Source organism: Eulemur rufifrons, chromosome 4 (assembly GCF_041146395.1).
Source record: "Eulemur rufifrons isolate Redbay chromosome 4, OSU_ERuf_1, whole genome shotgun sequence".
NCBI lineage: Eukaryota > Metazoa > Chordata > Mammalia > Primates > Lemuridae > Eulemur > Eulemur rufifrons.
The window spans coordinates 73,186,330-73,207,831 of NC_090986.1; the positions used below are offsets into that span (position 1 = coordinate 73,186,330).

General features: G+C 40.5%; 1 protein-coding gene across 1 annotated transcript in view; it reads left to right on the forward strand.

Moving 5' to 3' along the window:
• The first annotated feature begins 438 nt into the window (after positions 1-438).
• STARD13 (StAR related lipid transfer domain containing 13) overlaps positions 439-21,502 on the forward strand; it is a 218,140-nt gene continuing 197,076 nt past the window's right edge. Inside the window, exon 1 of the mRNA XM_069467357.1 lies at positions 439-809. Within this exon, the coding sequence (XP_069323458.1) occupies positions 686-809 (124 nt within the window). The 5' untranslated portion in view covers positions 439-685. The remainder of the gene's footprint in view (positions 810-21,502) is intronic.

The following is a 21,502-nucleotide window of genomic DNA, read 5'->3' on the forward strand; positions in this document are numbered from 1 at the left end:
AATTCATTGATGAAACCAGGCAGGATTAACATATAATACAAGAGCACCAATATCGAACCCCAAAAGAATGCCAGCCAAACTGAGTTGCTGACTTCAAGTGACTTGAATTCAGGAAAACTGTGATGAGTTATGATGACACTAACTGTGGCAAATTTAACTTTTTTTTTGTTACGTTATTGTGATGTAGGTTTCTGAGACTGAAAACATGGAAAGTGTCAAGAAATAGGGGAATATGGTATAGCCGGAGGGCGGATGAAACTGCAAAAGTGGGGTGGACGCCCCTTGAGTGGGGGCCATGGGGACCAGGCTGCCATGTTAGGCGCAGGAGGGAGGGAAGGCAAGCTCCGGGAAAGAGTGGGGCGCTACACAGTACGCAGAGAGGGAGGGAAGGGGGTGGAGGAGCCGGAGCTGAGGGGAGGGGAGGAGAGGGAAAGTGGGAAAGGAGTAGAGGAGTAGACGGAGCTAGAGGTTAACCTTGCGCGGCGCTCCGGGTGGCGAGGTACCCCGGTCCGCGCGCGTGGCGGAGCCTCCCGGCGCGGGACAGACCCATGTCACGCACGCGGCGGGTCCCGGGACCCCAGCGGGAGTGCCGCGTCCGGTCGCCGCAGTCGCAGGGAGTCTGAGTCGCGGGCCACGCGGGAGTGGCGGTGGCGAGCCAGCTGGTCGTTATGAGGACGGATCTAAAATGACCAGCAAACGGAGACCTTTCCAAACGCAGCTCAGGAGATCCATCAGTGAGCAGTTACGGGACTCCACGGCCAGAGCCTGGGATCTGCTGTGGAAAAACGTCCGGGAGAGACGGCTGGCAGGTCGGTGCCCCCCAGACGCCGGACCGGCGGGGGCGGGAGGAGGCGCCAGCCGCGCTGCCCGCCCTGGCCCGCCGCCCCGCCGCCAGCGGGGTCCTGGGCACAGGTTTCCGAGCCCGAGGCTGGGGCGAGCTGGCTGCCTGCGCCACCCTCCCCGGGCTGGGCCCCCGTCCGCCCGCCGCGCCCCCGGGTGGGTGTGGGCTCCGCGCCGGGCGCGCGTGCTGACAGCCCGGCCTGGTGCTCCATGCGGGCGGGGAGAGGGACAGGGCTTACCTGGAGAGTCTTTACCTTGGGCAGCCGCCTCGCCCTGTTCCTCATCCCATCCCATCTCATCCCATCCCACCCCAGTGAGTAAGTGCCCAGACCAAGAGGCCCTTGGTGAGGGCCGCCCCTCTCCCAACTTCCCCTTTCCCACGTGGGACACATTCATTGAGTGCGTGGGAGGGAGAGCCAGTACAAGGCAAGGGAGCATATCCAAAGCGTCTGGGGGAGGAGGGCGACGATTCGAAGGAAGACAGGTGGACAGTTGTTGAAGCAAGTGGCTGGCTGTCCACCGTCCCTGTCCCTGTCCAGTTGTGAATCAGACTCTTCTCACTTTGGGGTCGCAACAAAAGGCCTCCATTCGGGAAAACATTGCCCAATGAGAGGAAGAGAGGAGGTGTATTCTGAGTCAAGGTGTCCTTAACAATTCTCACTTAGGTCCTGCCTTCCTGAGCACTAACCTCAGCCTCTCGCTGGGGCCCCACTTCTGTGCATGTTCCGTGGAACCATCGCCAGGCAGGGCCACGGGTGCAATGAGTGGTTCGGCCATCTCAGAGCCCTCATTAGGAGATTTAGGTCTCTTTAGTAACTGCATCCTACCTGCCCCAGTAAAGGAAAGTGGCCCGACTCCATGGCACAGTTCCTGAGCAGTGTTGGGTTTAGTGCCTCCTTTGCACTACGGAAGTTGGAAGATGCTTCAGGAATCAGGGAAAGTGTGATAGGAAGGGCCCTGAGGTGACAGTGAGTGGAATCTGTGCTCCTTATTGCCTCTGTGTCCTTTCCAGGACCATCTGAATTGGGCAATGACTACAGGGTTGGAAGAAAGTTCTAGAGAGGAAGAAGGTATGAAGCCTGGGCACAAGGAAAAGATGCCTAGGTAAAGTGGGAGATTTAACCTCCTCTGGGCTTCTGCCCCTTTTCCTTACTTAGAATGTAAAACAAGCAGTTTGCTGGATGTTCTTCCCTTAAACCCACGCAAACACATCCCCCATCAGCTGACAGCATTCTGAAGTAGATGCCCAGAGTTTATATAGCCTTGAGCAAAAGGTCCTTATCAAGCTAACTAAATTGCAAGCAGGGATTATGGACGATTCCAACACTCAATGTTGTGAGCATAAAATGTTCATCCCGTATTTTCTCTCCAAAACAGTGCCCACATTTAGTAAGCACCCAAGAAATAAACAAACTTTTTGGTCTGGACACAGAAATAAATTGTGGTCACCCAGTAGTTCTGACTGTTGATTTTTAAAGACCTATATGTGTATTGTAGACCTCAATTAATAACAATTAATAACTTGCTCTGTTATCGTGCTACATTGTATAATCTACATGATGGATGGTGTTAGAGAAATTTTTGTGGTCTAGTAAACTTTTGTTGCTTCATAGCTTCAGAATGCTTACTGCAAATGTCTCTTTCATAGCTTCTGTTATTTAAGTTTGTTAAGTTTGTTAAATCAATGGATCCTCAGGACACAAGAAGTCTTTCCAGGAGGGCTGCCAAGGCTCTGCTGGGTTTTTATAGAAGCTGAGACCAAAGATGACTGCAGCCCTGTCCTTTATAAAAGGAGATCTGGGAAGGAAGAGAGTGCAATGTAAAGACTTTAAGCTATTAAGATTGTCTAGGAAAGTCATATATTCATGTGAATTTTGTATTGCAGTTAAGGTGGTAGAGGGAAAAAGTTTTGATACTGGAAAATAAACTATAGGTAGAGACTTTAAGGCCATGAATATCTAGAAATTAAGGCTAAAAGTGGCTTCAAAATGGTAAGTATAAGAGTTCTTTCAGAGTAGCGCAATTATTTTTTAAAATAGAGGTATGAGGTTTTAAAATGTTTAATCAGAATATTAATATCTGCTTACCCATAATCTGCTTACCACTCTGCTAACAGTAGATGCCAGCAGGTCATTCAACTGGGACCAAACAATCCTCTGTGAAGCAGACTTCAACTTCTGCTTCTCTAAGCAAGCTGGGATGCTTGCCACAAAACCAGGCCAACTCCATGAAGGAGCTTTTAGATGCAAATTGATTTTCTTGGGTTTTCTTGCTAAGGTAGCTAAAATATGGAACTTTGGCCATGAGACACTGAAATACTTAAGTTATTAATGTTGGCATAAATTGTAGGTGAAAGTGTTCTTCATTTGTAAAAGTGTTCTTTGTACGGTTTAGTTCAAAATATCAAAATAACTGACTATAGTCATGTATGGCTTAACGATGGGGATATGTTCAGAGAAATGTGTCCTTAGGCGATTTCATCATTGTGAGAATATCATAGAGTGCACTTACACAAACCTAGATGGTATAGCCTACTACACACCTACGTTGTGTGGTGTGGCCTATTGCTCCTAGAATGCAAACCTGTATCTCATGTTACCTACTGAATACTGTCAGTAGTTGTAACACATTGGGAAATATTTGTGTATCTAAAATATCTAAACATAGAAAAGGTACAGTAAAAATACAATATTATAAGCTTATAGGACCACTGTCTTATATGCAGTCCAGCATGTCTTTGACCAAAACATCATTAATGTGGCTTATATGAATGTTCCCCAGCAGGGCATCTGTCCTGCCGAGAGATAATAGGCTATTGGGATTTTTTTGTTTTTGTTTTACTTTTTATCTTTTTATATCAGATAAGTTTTGTGCTAGGACTTCTTTAACTTGCCTAAAATTTTCTTCTTAGTACACTTAGTCAATGGAAGTGTTCAAAGTACTTTATAACAAACTTGTGGTTGTTGTCTAGAGCATTCTGAAGGTATTTTATTCTCCCTTCTGCTTTTTTATGTGCCAAGGAAGAAAATCCTTCCTCAAACTCACTCTTCTCTTCATGAAAGGCTGTCTTGTCTACTGAACAGAAAGACAAAAAGAAGTAGAACTGTTTGAAGCCTGTGGGTTTCTGTGCTGTGGGATGTGGGACCATATTCAGGAAGGAGGGAATCATATGTAATTGGGAAAAGCATTTCTTTTCTTTTCTTTTTTTTTTTTGGTAAACAACGAACATTTATTATCCTTCAATTTTGGGGGGTGTTCAGGAGTCCAGAGGAGTTTAGATGAGTGGTTTTGGCTCAGGGTCTCTCATGAGATTGCATTCAAGTGGTTAGCTGGGGCGGCAGTCATCTGAAGGCTTGACTGGGGCTGGTGGACCTGCTTCCAAGCTTCCTCATGTAGGTGTTGACAGGCCTTTGTTTCTCTCTGGCTGTTGGCTGGAGGCTTCAGTTCCTTTCCATGTGTGTCTGACCACACAACATGGCAGACATCTGAGGGGGAGAGGAAGAGCATGCATTGAAGACAGAAACTGCAGTCTTCATAACCTCATCTTGGAAGTGACCTGTCATTATTTCTACTGTATGCTGTTGCAATGTGGGAGGGAACTGACTACACAAGAGGCGGCTTCTAGGAAGTGGGGATTATTGGGGGTCAACTTGGAGGCTGGGTACCACAGGTACAAAAGCATTTATTAAGATTGTTCTTAGTAAATGCCAGTTCACATCTGAAATCTTCCTAATAAGGAATCCCAAAAGTAAGACAAGTTTTTGTTTGAGCAAACAGTCTAGAAAAAGTATTTCTTAACACTGGTCACAGGGACACAAATGGTGAAACCAATGGAAGGATAAGATGTGAATGATGTTCAATATGTTCATTTCATTGCAAAATTATGAAAGGGAGTTATTGTTAAACTGATATTGGGAGCCTTTCTTGGGCTTTCCAGTTCTATGGTAATTGCTAAATTTCTTCCAAATTGTGGCATTTTGCCAATGCCTTCTTCTTAATTTCCCAAGATTCTACTCCTCTTAGGGGTCAGCAAGAGTTTTTTTCACTGTCATCTCAATATTCATTATTGCAATAATGGTAGTAATGTTGTCTATTGGTCAATGCTCAAAGCAGGAGTCAAATTCAGGTCATAAGAAGTCATATGCCATCTGTGCCCATTTCCGATTGTACCACACTGCCTCCTCCCTTAGACTTTGTGGAGACACATGGACCCCTAAATCCTTTTTAAGGCCCTATATCACTTACAGTTCAAATTAAAAAAGAATAACAAAAAGAACTGGAAAAAGTACTCCTTCTCTCCCTCTGGAGTAACAAGGGTAACTCTTTGCATCTAAAACCTTGTCTGCTAACATCCCATTGGGCTCAGTAGTGTATGGGCTTCTAGAGATTTGAAATAGACAAACAGCAATGCATCTAGCCTGTTGGGATCCTATGTGGTTTTCACTCTACCTACTACCATTGTGAGAGCTACAAGAATGAGATGCTGTTGTAAACTCTAAATGCACAGCAGGTTTTTTCTAGGTGGAGAGTGACAGGTTCTTTTGGCTTCCCCAGTTCCTTAATCAGCCGCCACTGGTGACAATTCTAAACTTTTATGGCATCATTAAATTCTCTAGGCAAAAGCATACCCTTTAGCTTGTGGTGTTTATAAGTAGCTTACACTACTTTTTAACTGTTAAAGTCTAAGAACATTCAAATGACTTTTTTAAAGCTTTCTGCTTCTTTACTTTAAAACCCTACTCTATTTTAATGGAAATTCAATCCATATGTTTGATTCCTTTATGCTCACATAACAATATTTAGGTAGCTGGTGCACTAATTGATGTACAAGTCTTTTGATGTCTTTTATAGTCTCATTTTAAATCATTTATCTGAGATACAGGAAGTTCTATTGCTGCCAAGAATATACTAACTTAAAACACTGAAAAGTTTGAGTTTTGTTAGAAACATTAATTCCACCAAATTTCCGTGAGTTCTTGTCATGTTAAAACAGGTTCATTCATTCTCAAAGTCAACAGTGGCATCCTATGATGTGATGTAAACACAAGATTGGTACTTTAATACAAAGCAAGATCAAGAATAAAACATGAAGCATAAAAAAGTTCCTTATTAAAATCAAAATGTGTTCCATAATATCAAAAGTACAGGGTGACACTAATCAATCTTTTTCATGTTTTTTATATCCCTTTTATTATCACTTTACTATGAAGAATAGACCATCCTATTCTGTCAAGGTTTTTTGTTTTTTAAACATCTTTTGAGACGGTACTACATTTATATGTGATTTATATTAAAAATAACCAAAAATCTGTCAAGTAAATATACAATTAAAACCAGAGAAGGACAGCACACCACTTATATAAGGGTTCTTAACTTTAGTGACACACAGGATCATCTGGAGTATAGGATCATGCACAAGTATAGGCTTGGGAGGGAAGTCAGAGCCAGAGATATAAATTTGGGAGTTACTGGCATATGACTATAAAACTTTGGAAGTGGATGGAGCTACTTAGGAAGATAATATAGATAAAAGGACAGGGCCAAGGACCAAGTCCTGGGGCATTTTTTGTGTAGAGCACAACATTTGCACATAAATATACATATGAGTGTCCTAAATTCCCAGGAAATTAGAAAGATAGCAACACTGTTCCCAAATTCAACATTCTTCTCTCACAATAGTAGTGCTATATTGAGTAATCTTTTGTGATAGATTTACTTATTTGATCTCAGAACTGTTGATGAATGAAAATAATCATAAAGAATATATGCCTCGCTAATCACAATGCCTTTTTAATTGAAAATTACATTACAAAGTAAAAATAAACATTTTAAAATAATATTTAAAGACTTCTCAAGAGTGCCCCCCCATGCTCATAAAAAAGAAAAACATAGTTAATAAAAAAAAAATGGTCTTATGAACACTTCTCTGGTTACTGTAACATGTTGGGCCCACACATAATGGGGTAAGAGCTTTTTTCCTTGGGACTTCTCCATTATCATGATACTCAGGAATAGTTTGATCAAACAAATTTAGCTCATAGGAAAGGTTCTGTGTATTGATTTTTCCAATATAGCGTCCATTTGCTGACCTTTATGGGTTATGCTTTGCCCATAGTAAAGTTGATTGAGGCATAATTTCTCAGAGAAATATAGATAATTAGTCTCTTAAATTTTTGTGTTTGTAACGACAGTTACTTAAACTTGGCCCAACCTATCTGCAATATGGTGGCTAACCCTTGGAGGCAACACAGTTTCCTCCTGGAATTAGAAAAAATAAAGACCATGTTCATTAACTACTGGTGGTGGCTCTAACTAAGAGACACAAGCCCAGCTAGCTGACTGAAATGCCTTGAAAAGAAAATTCGATATGATATTTTGTTAAGTCACCAACTTGATCATTTAGACAATGGAACACATGTCTAATGAAATTAATATCTACTTCTCCTTTGTGTTTTTAGAATCTTATGTTGAACAAAACAGCTTATAAAGAAAATTTTGCTTTGAGACCTTGTCATTTTCTGGGGGTTTATCCAACAGTATATTTCTATTTTGCCTTTTGGCAAGTTTAGTGATATTGCAAAATGAAAACAAAAGTGGTTTGAAAAGTATTACAACATTCCTGGGCTTTTTTCAGAGTCCTTGAATGTTTAGTCCTAAAACAGTTGAGTTGAAGGACAAACATTTTTGTCATGTTTTTAGTTAGTCAATAAGTATTTATTGAGCCATGAAATAGCATCTTTGTCAAACATGTTGGGACAGTAATGCAGGATATTAATTCAGAACTGTGGTTGTATCCGGGCAAAGCACGTAAATTTTATTATACTGCCCAAATCACTTAACTCATCTATTTGACCAGAAATAGAGCAAGCTTCCAGAAATTGCAAAAGGGCAATATAGAATGTGCCATGACTACATGATATTGTATTTACAAATCTGCTGTGTCAAGACATCCTGCATTTTCAGGCAGAATATTTCCTTAGTAACATTTTGATCCAAAAATAAAATTTTCAGAATCTCATGGTTCTGTTATTTTGTACAATAGAAAACATATTATCTATAATTCATCATGGCATACTGTGTTCTTTGAATACTTCTTTCTACTTCCTATGTAGGAAATTAAATGAACAATAGAGACAACTGTGCAACTCCATAAAAATTAATGCATTTGCTAGCAATATTAAATTGGAAAATCTTATGCTTTTTATCTTCTCTGCATCTGGATAAAATGGAAACATTTTCAGGCTTCTTGAAAGATCTTTGAAAGTGTTTTACATTGAAAATTAATATTTATTATTAGAATAAAAGTATGAATATGTGACTATCTGGGAAGAGTAATAAGTATAAGTTATGCTAATCTGTCACTGCATGAGAATGTATGAATTGCTGCAATGACATCGCAAAGATGGCAAGATAGTACTTCTCTCCCTTGCCTGATGTTGACTTACATTCATCACAGAACTCTTCAAAAACAATGATGGATTGCACCTTTCCTGGCCACAAGGAATTGTCCTCATAGTCTTGGAAATAAATTGCATCTTTCTTTTAGTGCCATGAAAAGACTTCATAACCAATGGACATAAAAGAGGAGCAATTGTTAGAATGAAAATAAGTCAAAAAAGCTTTTGCATATTTCAACTGTTGTCTTACAGGCTGTTTTATTCTTTCTAAAAAGAAAGCAGAGAGGCTTTGTGTTAAGTGTTTGATTTCTAGCTCTTACATCTAAATCAAAACGATGACAAATGGAAAGTGTACTCTTAACACTTTTAGAGCAGCAGTCCCAACATTTTTGGCACTGGGGACCGGTTTCATGGAAGACAATTTTTCCATGGACTAGACAGGTGGGGGTGGGGTGTCGTGGGTTGGGGGAAGGTGGTGCAGAACTCAGGCGGTGATGTGCAGTCCATTTCCTAACAGGCCATGGACCGGTACCAGGTCGCACCCAGGGGTTGGGGACCACAGCTTTAGAGTAGCACCATAATTATGGGAAAGAGATTGAATCTATTTGGGCTATCATATGTATAAAATCACAACTGTGTAATGGGTGATTAACATCTGTGAACTTAGCATCAGTTTAGTCATACGTTGATATAAACATTTGCAACAACTGTGGCTATAGTGCTAGGAACATTGATAGCCCAGTGTCTTAAATGCATGTCATTTACCTTTTGGTTCATACAACCATGTAGTGGGGGCTGGGGTTAGTGGGATTGGATCATAATGTAAATTTATTGGCACAGCATCATGATCTATAGTGGTTAAGAGCAGCTACTGGAACCAAGACTACATGGGTTTGAATCCTGCCTCCACCGCTTAAGCAGTGGGTCCTCAGGCAAGATAATTAATCTCAACGTTTCTCAGTTTCCCCATCTTTAAAAAGGGGCATAAGCGTAGTACTTATGTCATAAGATTGTTAAGAAGATTAAATTAGTTAATATTTGCCAAGCACTTAGCATAGTGTCCAGTCCACAGTAAACACTATATAAGAGTTTATTTAGGAAAAAATAATATATGTATACCTGTAAATAGGGAATAGAGCAGCAGAGAGAGACATGTTCCTGGTAGAGGAGATCCTTTAACCCCAACCTTAAATCCCAACCTTCTTCACTTCTGGATTGATCTGTCTTGTTCTCATATCTTATGAACCTATTCAAGATCCCATGTCCAGGGATTTCCAAGTGCTAAGACATTTGCCTCACTCTCCTTGCTCTGACAGGGATTTTTTAAAAAAATCAAATGCTAAATGTGTTGTTAGCATGGGTGGTAGCATCTTGTATAGATCCATTAGTGTTATAGCATGAATCATTCATTATATTAACATTTTGTCTTTCTGAAAGATCATCAGTTATGGTTTCATCATCAAAATCACCATCAGCAGTAGAGCTATTCAAATAAAAATTAATTTACATGCCTTGGCCTAAATGGAATTTGATGGAGACCTAATTAAAACGAGAGAAGTTGGGTTAGATAATCTTTAAGGTCCCAATTAGCTTTAAAGATCAAAGAGTATATAAAACTAAACTGTGAGTCTAAAAGAAATTTAAAGTCCTAGGTATTTTAGTTCCTTTTCCGTGTGGATCTCATAGGATGTTCTGATAGATGAGAGACAGAGGGCAGAAGTGCACCCTGGGAAACCTACCAGTGTCATTCCCCATGTGGCTTTGGTTCCCTGGCAACTTATACCAGCAACTTATAACTGGTACCTTCTGTTACTGGAACTGCATCTGCCAGAATTGAAGAAGGAACAAAGAGAGGACAAGCCAGGAGTCCAGGGCCTGCAAACACCTCTAAAACCTCAGCAGTCCCTGCACCACACTCAGCCAGGGCTGGCTGCAGGGGAATGTGACCTGTGCAGTCACACAGGGCCCCGTGCTTAGAAGAGCCCCTCATTTGGTTTAATGCTCTGTTGTTACCATCTTAAAATTCTTAATAATTGTTGAATGGAAGGATCACAGTTTTATTTTGCACTGGGCTCTGCAAATGATGTAGCAAGTCCTGCACTCAGGGGAAGCCAGTCCCTTGTAGAATCTTGCCTCGCTTTTTGAGTTCACCTTCATCGATGACTTGGTGTAACATAGTCAGATAAAAGCAACGTGTAAATCACAGAGTATTAGATCTGTGAGGGACCTTGGAAGCCTTCCCTTAGCATCCATGTTCTACAATCCACATCCTCTGTGCCCCTTGCTGTCGGAGAAGGTGAACTCCCAGGAAAGAAAGTACGTTTGTTTTATTTTATTGTTTATTGATTCTGACAGCATCATAATGAAGTAAGGCAGTAACATGGCCCCTGACGTTTGCAGAGTTATAATGATTATATTTTAGCTATTGTGTATATTGAAGCAAATATTTTAATTAGCTTTTTAAGAAAGTATTGTGGTGCTTAGATATAATAGGAAACTGGGGCAAGGTACGACTTGTGATAGACTTTCAGATCCTTGTTTTGAAAACTTAATTAAGCTGTTTCTTAATTAAATATTTATTTACAATGCCCATACTAGATTAATTCATTAAACCACTTATATTAAAACCATTAAAGCTATTTCCTGTGTAGGCTTCATGTAGGGTACTTACTCAGAAAAGGAAATTAGGAGAGGTAGTAATAAAGCTATCATTTATCACCAGGGATTTTCAGCATATATCTGCCAGCATTTTATTTTGTCATTATTCCCATCTGTCTCTGGGAAGAACACTAAACCTGACTGGAGTCTAGTCTCATGAAGTTGCATAGATTAACTCCTCCTTTGCTAAAGGAAGCTATACACAGAAAGCCCCATTTAACGATGTAAAAACTTTGTTTGAAAGTTATTATTTAATGCAAAGTATTTCTGGGCACTGAAAAAAAGCGAGGAACACATGCATTTTCATTTGCTCTCAGGTTACTTTGTACAAGAATGCGTTTGAGTAGTTCTGCATAGTAACACAAATAAGTAGGCAAATTCTAATCTATGTTGTAAGAAAGTAGACCCACCTGACTGCAAGGCCTGGGAACCCTGGTGGACACAGGTAGTGGTTACTCGAGAAGAGAATCGAGTAACAAAAGTGGCTTGGTCAGCCTGTTCTGTGCATCTAACGCTGAACACAAGAGAAGTATGAGATGTGTAAGCATCTTTATCAAAGAGCCGTAACAACTTTTACTTACCACATAAGAAACGCCAAATCTGTAGCACAGTCATCAGTATTTAGAAGTTCAAGCTATTGGATCACTCCAGAGAAGGTCTCCTGTATTCATCCTTGAATTTAATGAGGATGAGAATGAGGATGAGAATTTAATTTTACTGGTGCCTGTATTTACTCCTAGGCCACAAGCTTCTCCAGGAAAAGGGTAATGTCTTAGTCATTGTGAACGTGCCGGCTGCCCTAGCAGAGCAGCTGAGTAGCTGGGACACAGGAGGTGTACAGTGAATGCTGTTCAGTGATCGAATTAATGCTATTATAATATTAACAGCTACTCAGCATTGTACCCCATTGTATGCCAGGCCTTGTGCTGAGGACTTCATGCATTTTCTTATTTAATGCCCAGGCTTCTCATCAGGTACCACCATGGTCACTGTTAGCACATACAGCACCTTGCTGTGATTTAGAAAAAGGCTTCCTTTCTGGGCTGAAGAACTGAGAAAAGGTGCCTCCTCTTGAATGCACCCACGGCTGAATTTCAACCTCTGCGGCCCCCCTTGGTTCTTCGCTGTGTGTAGGGCACAGCTGACACAATGGCACATGGTGGCCCTGAGTACTATTACTACCCTACTCTAGGGGTGGAGAAACCAAGGTTTAGAGAGATCAAGTGGCTTGTTCAAGGCACATACCCACTGTTTGTAGCTCTGTAGGTTTGTGAGAGCAGCGTGATTCTCATGACTTATGGGATCTGTGAGATCCGGATGACCCCAGGACCCACATCCTAATCATAATTCAGCACTTAGGAAAGCACAAAAGTTCGTGGGTGTCTAGTGACGACAGGGAGCCATTTTCAGAGCCCTGCCCCACCCTTGCCTCAAGGTAACTGCGGAGGGTAAGAGAAGAAGCCGGCCGTGGCATTCCGGTGCCGCGGAATCTCTGATAATGATGATGATGAATGAGAATCCTGAATATTTGTGTAGCACTTTACAGCTAAGTGTTTGTCCATTAATGAAATATGACAGTGGCTTAAAATCAATCGATTTTAATGAAAGTCCTCCAAGGGAGGCCGGATAGGTGCCGTGATCTCTATTACATTAATGAGACAAATGAGGCTAGGAAAAAGTACGTGACTCGCCAGGGTCCCCTGGCCAGTGAGTGGCAGAGGGGATTAAATCCAGGCTCCTACTCCAGTGCTGGCTCTTCTTGTCACTTTTCTGCTGCCCAGTGTGAGCTCTGCTCTGTCCAGGCCAGTCAGTTGCTTTAACTAAATCCGTGCTCCAAACCTCACTGAGCACCGGAACTACCAGAAAAGCTTTTTAAAATCCAGACTCCTGGACTCCTCATCAGACCTACTCTGTGTGTGTGTGTGTGGGTGTGTGTGTGTGGCGAGGGAAGGGGTCTGTATGTTTTGGGTTTTTTTCTTTTTTGAGACAGAGTCTTGCTCTGTTGCCCTGAATAGAGAGCACAGTGGCATCAGCCTAGCTCATAGTAACCTCAAACTCCTGGGTTCAAGCAATCCTCCTGCCTCAGTCTCCTGAGCAGCTGGGACTACAGGTGCAAGCCACCACACCCAGCTAATTATTTTTTCTATTTTTAGTAGAGACAGGGTCTTGTTCTTGCTCAGGCTGGTCTCAAACTCCTGAGCTCAAGCAATCCTCCTACCTGGGCCTCCCAGAGTGCTAGGATTACAGGTGTGAGCCACCACACCTGGCCTGTATGTATTTTTTAACAAGCTTTCCAGGTGATTTGTTTTTTCATGGCCTGCCTGCCACTGTCCTCCCACCAGCGACTGGAAATGGCTCTAAACTCTCACAGCTATTTCAGGCTGTGTGCCTTGTGCCATGGAGTGTCTTCCAGGTCTAGTACTTTTATCTCCCTTTTGCCTACCTAGGTCCTGCCTACTTTTCAAGGACTGGCTCAAGCCTTCATGATTTCATTGCCATTCCGGGTATGCCTACTCCCAGTTAGAGAGGGCCTCCCCTTCCGTGTCAAGTGCCCTTTGAGGGAAAAGAGGGCAGAAGGAGCTGCCCTAGCAAGCGCCTGCTGTGCCTCAGGGTCCTGGGTCAGTGTTTATCTATATGTCGTCCTTCCATGGTGCTGAGGTCCTGGTTGTGATCCCCATTTTAAAGATGCAGTAAGTGAAGGAAGTCGGCCAAGTTCAGCACAGGTAGTAAAGTGCAGAGCGGGGGTTCCTCTGGCTTCAAGTGCCTGCCTTTCCACTCACTCTGCTTGAATGTGTCAGTGGTCCTTGTCTCACCAGCAAGACTTCTTTTGTACCAGAATAGAGAAACCTTGAGAAATCTTTCGCCTGCTGCTGTATAATCCACATAGTAAAATAACCTAGTGGTTGAGGAAATACAAGAATGGATGCCTTCTCTTACTTCTTTTGTGAATCATGGCCTACCAAGCTTCAAAAGGTGAATTGATATTGATAGAAATATGATATTATTTATTTCTTTAAGCTTTTTCATATTACAATACAAGGGAATTCTAGCCAACATTCCTTCCTCTTCTTTCTTTCCACTCAAAGAGTCATGAAATGTTAGAGCACACTGACGCCTTATAGATGATCTTGGCCATGCTACCCGTTTTAGAAGAGCTGATGGAAACTTAGAGAGGTTAAATTGACCTGTTCCAGGTCCCATGTCTTCTTAGTGACGAATTTTAGAGTAGAGCCTAACTCTAGGTCACAACAAGCGACTCTTGGGATTACGGGTGAATTTGTACTTGGCCACCCATTCATAAGCACAATGCCTGTCTCTGAAATTAGTTTACTGCAGTACAAACTTTTTGAGGGAAAAGATAGTAGCTTACTTACCTTCAAGAGCAAAGCCTCTCCCACGAGATGTGTTTTGTAAGTGTTTGTTGGCAGCCCGACCCACTGACTCAGTGACTGATTAAAGGAAGGGCTGTTGGACCGAAGGATGTGAAAGACATCTGCTTGCTCCCTCCTGAGTGAGTTCACCTCTGGTGACCCGAAGCCCTGCCTGCCCTGCCATGATCCCACCCTCAGGTGTTAGCACACCTGTCAGCTTTGTGGGTTTGTGCGAGATAACCTTTTCCTATCCTCCAGCCTCCTTCTAGGATGCAATTGAAAATTTTCATGTTACAGCTAAAGGAAACTAAGACTGCTGTTGTAATCGACTGTTAGTGTGGGGAAAATGGGGAAAGCATAGTAGAAATTTAAACATTTATTTCTCATCTGTTTACGATGGAAATGTTCCTTTTTTGCCATCTAAAAAATTGTTGTTACAGAGCTAGAGAAAAAAATAATGTGTTTTTTTAAAAATCTCTCAAATCATATGACTTTATTTTTATAGAGTCTCCCATTCACTTAATTTATTCAACAAATATTTATTGAGGATCTACTGTGCCAAACACTGTCCCAGCAACTGGGGATTTACTGGTGAATACAGCAGACAAAATCAGTGCCCTTACTGAGCTTGTATTCAAGTGGGGGAGAGGAATGAGAGTAAATAATTACATGGAACTGTTGTAAGAAAAACAACAAAATGTAAAGGAGCTGGAGAATGAAAGGGATGCTATTTTGGATACAATGATCAGAAAATTTGTCTTAGGTAGTTCAGGCTGCTATAGCAGAATACCATAGACTGGGTGGCTTCAATCACAGGCATTTATTTCTCATAGTTCTGGAGGTTAGAAGTCCAAGATCAGGGTGCCAACCTGGTCCAGTTCCGGTAAGGACCCTTTTCCAGGTTGCAAACTACTGTCTTCTGGTTGTATCCTCACCTGGCATAAAGAGTAAGGGAGCTCTTTGGGGTTGCTTTTATAAGGGCACTAATCCTACTTATGAGGGCTCCACCCTCATGACCTCATTACCTCCTAAAAATCTCCACATCCTACTACCATCTATTTGAGGTTGGGATTTCAATGTGTGAATTTTAGGGGAATGCAGATGTTCAGTCCATTGCAAAAGGGCTCTCTGGAGAAGTAGCACTGAAGCAGAGACATTCAGAGATCTGGGGGAAAAGAATGTTCTAGGAAGAAGGAATAGGATGGGAATAGGAATAGTCCTGAGGCAGGAGCCCATGGAAGTGTTGGAGGAGAGGCAGGAGGTTTGGTGGTGCAGGAATGCAGTGAGTGAGGGGGACAGTGATGGGGAAAGAGGTTGGTGGGTAGCGAGGTCCCTGCAGCCTTCTGCCTGGGAGTCTAGGGGACCTTGAAGGCTATATTTGTTGATGATTTCTTGATGACCTACAAGTTTATGGAAGATTGTGACCAGGTACTGAGGTCACAGAAAGGAATAAGATAAAATTCTTTCTTTCAAGGAGCTTAAAGGAACTATTAATGGCTTCTTACAATTATTAGAAGAAATCATATAATTCTATGACTTTAGTATATTTACAGAATGATTTTAGGTTAATGGTTGTAAAGATTTTACAAAATTTCATTAGAAATTTTGAGTTCTTTGATTATATGTAAGTTCAGCCTCTCATGGAAAGCTGAATTTATCTAACATACTGACAAGAGGCAAGGGGAAAAAAGCCAAAAAAAAAAAAAAAAAAAAAAGTGCTCATTCATGGTGCACAACTTGAGAATCTCCACTGAACAGCTGCATTGTAACACTTACCCTTCTTGTTCACATGGAGTTGCTGTCTGGAATCTTCAGATATCTGAGGTGGTCGCCTGAGGGCTCTTCAAATGTCACCAGGGCAACAACAAAGTAACACACATGAAGCAAGCCCTCTGTGGCATTCTTTATGAAAAGCCTTGAATTAAATTATTGCATAACACACCATCTGCATATGAAAGGCAGTGAACTAGTAGAGAACCCAATTGGAAACAATGCTGAATTTGATTCCTACCTCCACTGATAACTCACTGGCACTCTTAGAAATCTTGTTGTGACCCGAGTCCCCAACTTAGAATGTGGGAGATATTAATACTGTATTTATGACCTCAAGGGAATTATGAGCTAAATTAGGGAGATTGTTGAGATGCTTAGAGAAAAACTCTCATCTTTCCCTATTCCATCCCTCCTTACCCTTTCTTGGTCAACCTTTCAAAAAGATAAATGAATTTTCCCACTATGGTTGCAACCATTGCTCCCTACCATGGAGATCCTAGCAAAACCAACCATAGTTAGCATTGACTGAGTCCTTACCATGTGCCAGAGACTGTGCTAAGCACTTACGTGCATTACTGTATTGCATTCTAATGGCCTATAGGGTCAGGACTATTAATACTGACATTTTATAATGAGGATATTTAGATTCTAAAATATTACATTATTCTTGACCTGGGTTCTCAAAGCTAAGGAGTATTCTGAAGCAAAGATTAGAACCAGGTGATCTGTCTCGTGAGCCCTCAAATCTCTGAACATGCTGGTTTAGAGGAAACTGCTTCATGTCACATTCTCTATCACCCTTATACGTAGCTTCTACTTAGTCTAGAAACTGTAGATAGAAATCCTTATTGTAGGAAAAACAATTTTTACACTCAGTAAAGTATATTAATCCAAAAACCCTATGGAAAGAGAGTCTATGAAAAATAAACCACATAGGATGTTTTAGGTATGAATAAGCCAAAATAAGACAAACATTTAAAAGTATACGTATACTGAAGTATTTACATCCAAGTGATATTAGTGGCCCACCTCCTTATCCAAACAGTGCTTGAAGCTCTTCTCTGGGAATTTCCAACTTTTGAACAGCACAAGAAAATGAATCTCCTTTTTCATCAGATTTCAAGTTTGGGTCTCTGAAGATCAATCACCTATTTTTCACTTGATTTGGCCATGGAAGACTTAATTATTTTAAAGAGCAAATCCATTCTCAAAGTGTCAACATTTATCCACATTATGTATTCAGAAGGACAGGTTTCCTCCTCCTTTTAAATTATGTTTATTTTTTTATTTACTTATAATGATAAAATTATAAAAATCACCCAAACATAATCGTACATACGTCTAAAGTATACTTAAAAGTGTATTTCAAGCAAGCCAGCATTTAAAAAATAAATTTGGTCTCCCAAGAGAATTCCTTTAATGAAGACAGCAGATATGCAGCTATTACATGTATTTGGTTAAATGGTAACATTGGTTTTTAATCACATATGTCGTATGGTATTTTAAGACTGAAGTGCTAACTGTGGATAAATATACAACTATTTCTTAGGTGCACCACTTTTTTCTGCAAGGAAAATTATAATAACTACCAGTTTTTGAGAGCTAACCATGTACTAGGCAAACATGTTATATAGAATTTAATACTTACAGTAGTCCTAAAATGTCAGTATTGTATTCATATTTCATAGGATTCAACCAAAGTTCATAGAGGCTTAGGAACTTGAACAAGTCAACATGGCTTTTCTTCTCTTAAGACTCATGCACTTAACTGTGAAATGTCCAAGGTAGAAGAGCTGCTTAAATGGAGGGTGAATACACAAAATAAATTATAAAACCATCACTGGAATGTTAATGGACTACCAGAACTGAGGTGAGATAAATAAATTAATAAGATAACTTATGTGCAAGCATTTAGACAAAATCATTTTATTAATTCTCAAGTTTTAGTACAAAAGGATCACTTTGAGGTGCCTTTTCTGTGTACACAGTCTAGGGTCTACCCCATAGAAAGTCAGATCAAACAGATGGGGGTCCAGGAACCTGCATTTTGAGAGCTGTTCCAGGGAATTGTGAGGCTACTGAGCTGTGAACCCCACTTTGAAAACACCATTATATCATGTAGCAGATGCTCTAAATACGGTTTCCTTTCATTTCCCTCAATGTCCGAGTGCAGGAAGAAACCGAAGACAATAGAGTAAAATGGGGAACTCAGTACATAGGGTATTGTGTCTGGCTTACATTACTTTGTTGAAATATACCAAAATGAAATTTCTTTTCAAATTTAGCTTCTTGACTCTTTGTAAAACTCTGGTGTACAAAGGTGGTGTTTAATTAAACAAAGAAAGTCCTTGCAGAAAGCTCTGGTTGATAAGTCTCTTCAGGACTCTCCCAGCATAGGGAGCAGCTAGAGTGAGGCCAGGTGGGGATGAGGGGATTTCCTGTTTATTTGTGTTACTTATTTAAAATGATTTTCTACATCCTGTGATTTTTGCAGTTGTTCTGAAAGGAAGCTGTTATGTTTTTAACTCCATTGAAGTGCAGTGTTTGTGTTTTTGGAGGAGGGGGAGATGGGGAGAAATCTTTGCACTTTTCACCAGTTGGTGAACTATATGTTCTTTCAGCTTCGCTTTTCTGCTTCTTAGTATCAGAGACTATGTTAGTCTTTGTAGGATAAATGATGACTTTCTAAGGTTCAGAAATTCTGTGTCAGATGGTTCTTTCAGGAGGCAGTGTAGGCACTTTTTGACTCTTTTTTTTTCTTCTTTTCTTCTCCTTCCGACTATAGTATTTGGATAGTTTAATTCAGCCCATAATGGAATCATGAGAAGGGGGTTAGAAACATTCTTTAAAGTACCTCAGATTAAAAAAAAATTGTGAAAAAAAGGATTTTAAATCCTAGGTTATACTAAAATTTTATATTAATTTTGAATTTTAGTTTTGCATTTGTTTTCTTTTCTTTCTGTGTATAGAATAATCAGAAGGTACAAGTGGGTAGAACTGTTGGTTGATAACCAAAAGCAGAGTATCTGGGAAAGGCCCTCATCCTATTTTCTTTTAGACCTACTGAGGCCTTATATACCAGGCATTTTAGGGTTTGACGAAGACTGGAGGTAAGAATTAAACTGAACCTTCACTTCTTTGGCATCAGTAGGAAATAGTGTCAGTTGCACTAAAAGCGCAGTTGTGCCAATGAGCTGTTGGGAAAAAGAGACAAGCTGCCTGTGATACTGAAGAAAACTATGACAAACTTTTCGATGTGTAGGTTCAGTTTATTTCTTCAAAAGACATATATATGAGATGTAAGTATATACACACACAATATAAGTATACACACACACACATATATATACACACACACACACACACAAGCACACATAATATATTAATAGCATATATACTTTTGATATACATGAAAGAAAAAAGTAAGTGGCCATAAAACAAAGATTCCAAATTCTATAAACACAGGGTCACTAGGAGTGACATGTCTTGCCTAGCCTGGAAAATTGGCACCCATTTTCAGAAGGGAAGGTTTTAGGGATAAAGTTGACATGGATTTAGAAGATTAATATGTTACAATCAATCCGCAAGTATTTATTAAGACCTTTTTTAATGGACTCAAAAGACACATATAACCCTTTTAGAGATGACACATGTAGAGCTTTTTTTGAATTTCAGTAATCCAAATATTATAATTCCTCAAAAACATACAAATTTCAAAAATCACATATAACATCTCTTCATTAACATTGAGTAAAAAATAGAAAGCAATGAAGTCTACGGGAGGATATGAAAGAGATGAAACACTAAACGCCCTTTTCCCTGCAGAATTTACATGAGTATTTTCAAGTTGTTTTTGTGAAAAAGTTGTACAGGATTTTTTAAAAAATAGAAAAGCAGTTGCAACTACCTTGACTTTGAAGCTCAAACTCTAGTTCTCTATTCAACATCACCTTTTGGTTTTGTGTTTGATATAGTTGGGTCATAAAGATACATGTTGACAAAATCTATCTGGAATTTTTAATTCTGGATAAAATAAATTCAGTTTCTAAGTTAGGTATCTGCCCTCACCCTTGGCATAAGGAGCTTTTGTTATGTAGGGCTTGAGGAATGCCCCAGCTGGGGAAATGCCAGTTAATAGATTCAGACAGATGGATTTTGATGAGAGTCTGCACTGTTCACACCCCTTTGGCAAATGTTTTTGAATATTCTCAAGTAACGCACTTAACTTGAAAACAAATATGGATTTGCTTACTTTGGAGTCAATAGTAATTATTATCATTAATAGTATATAAAAATATCTGTTCTGTTTTTGCATCTTAGAGTGCTAAATTCACATGTCACATTATATCTCTAGAACTTTTGCTGCCTTGTACATACAGAGAAAACACGTTTTTAATTTAAAACCAGGCTTTGGCAGAAAATTATTTCAGCTGTTGTGAAATATTACACTTTTTTTTTTTTTACCTCCCCCTGCCCAAAGTCAGAGCGATTATCAGCTGTGGAAATAGCCTTATGAAATCCTTGAGAGGAATGCAAGATCCTATTGCTGTTTTGTTTTTGTTTTTTTTCTCAGTAGAGACTGAGAAACCAGACCAAAGGGAATCACACTAGAACAGAAATCAGACTAGCTCAAGGAGCAAGAGGGCATTTCTTACTGGAGCCATTTTGTGGAGTCCAGTGGTCTTGTCATAAGTGTGGGGCATCTCTGGCCATATTTTTTTTCCAAAATCCATTTTCTCCTGGCATTAAGTTAACTGAAGGCCAGAGAATCAAGTTTAAAGTATAGGAAAATGGGAAAGCAAGAGATTGGAGATGGTGGTTTAAGGTGGTATAATTAGAACATAAATACCATACACGTGTTACTATATTGAGTATCTCTTTTGGGCAAGGTACTTTGCTGGGTTCTGAGGATACAGCCAAGGAACAAGAGCTCTCATAAAGCTTGTATGCTGTCTAGCGGGTGGATTGCCGGATGCAACAAATTGCCCACCTAATTATTCAATTCCAGTTGTGGGAAGTGCTGTATAGGAGAAGAAGGATGCAATAGGAGAGAGTAGCAGGAAGACTAACAGCATCTGTAGGGCTGGAGAATGCTTCCTTCAGGAACAGTGTTTGCGCTGAGTTCTGGAGGGTGGTGCCAATTCCTTAGGAGAAAGGGTTAGAAAGAGCATATAAGGCGGTGGGAAGAGCATGCGCAAAGGCTCAGAATCAGGCAAGCACTTGGATCAGAGCAGGGATTGGAAGGCACCTGGTGTAGCCAGAGCGCAGGAACCAACGTGGTTCCAACACTGGAGCGTGGGAACCAACACTGGTAGAAGCTGTTAACAAAACAATGCTGGGGAGTGGGCAGTTCTTCACATAATGGCTCTGGTTGGTGCTACTGATTTTCTGGCTGGAAGAAAAAATATTGAGACTTCACATTTCTTTTCTTATTCTCTTACAGTTCTTACCTGTGTCTGTCTC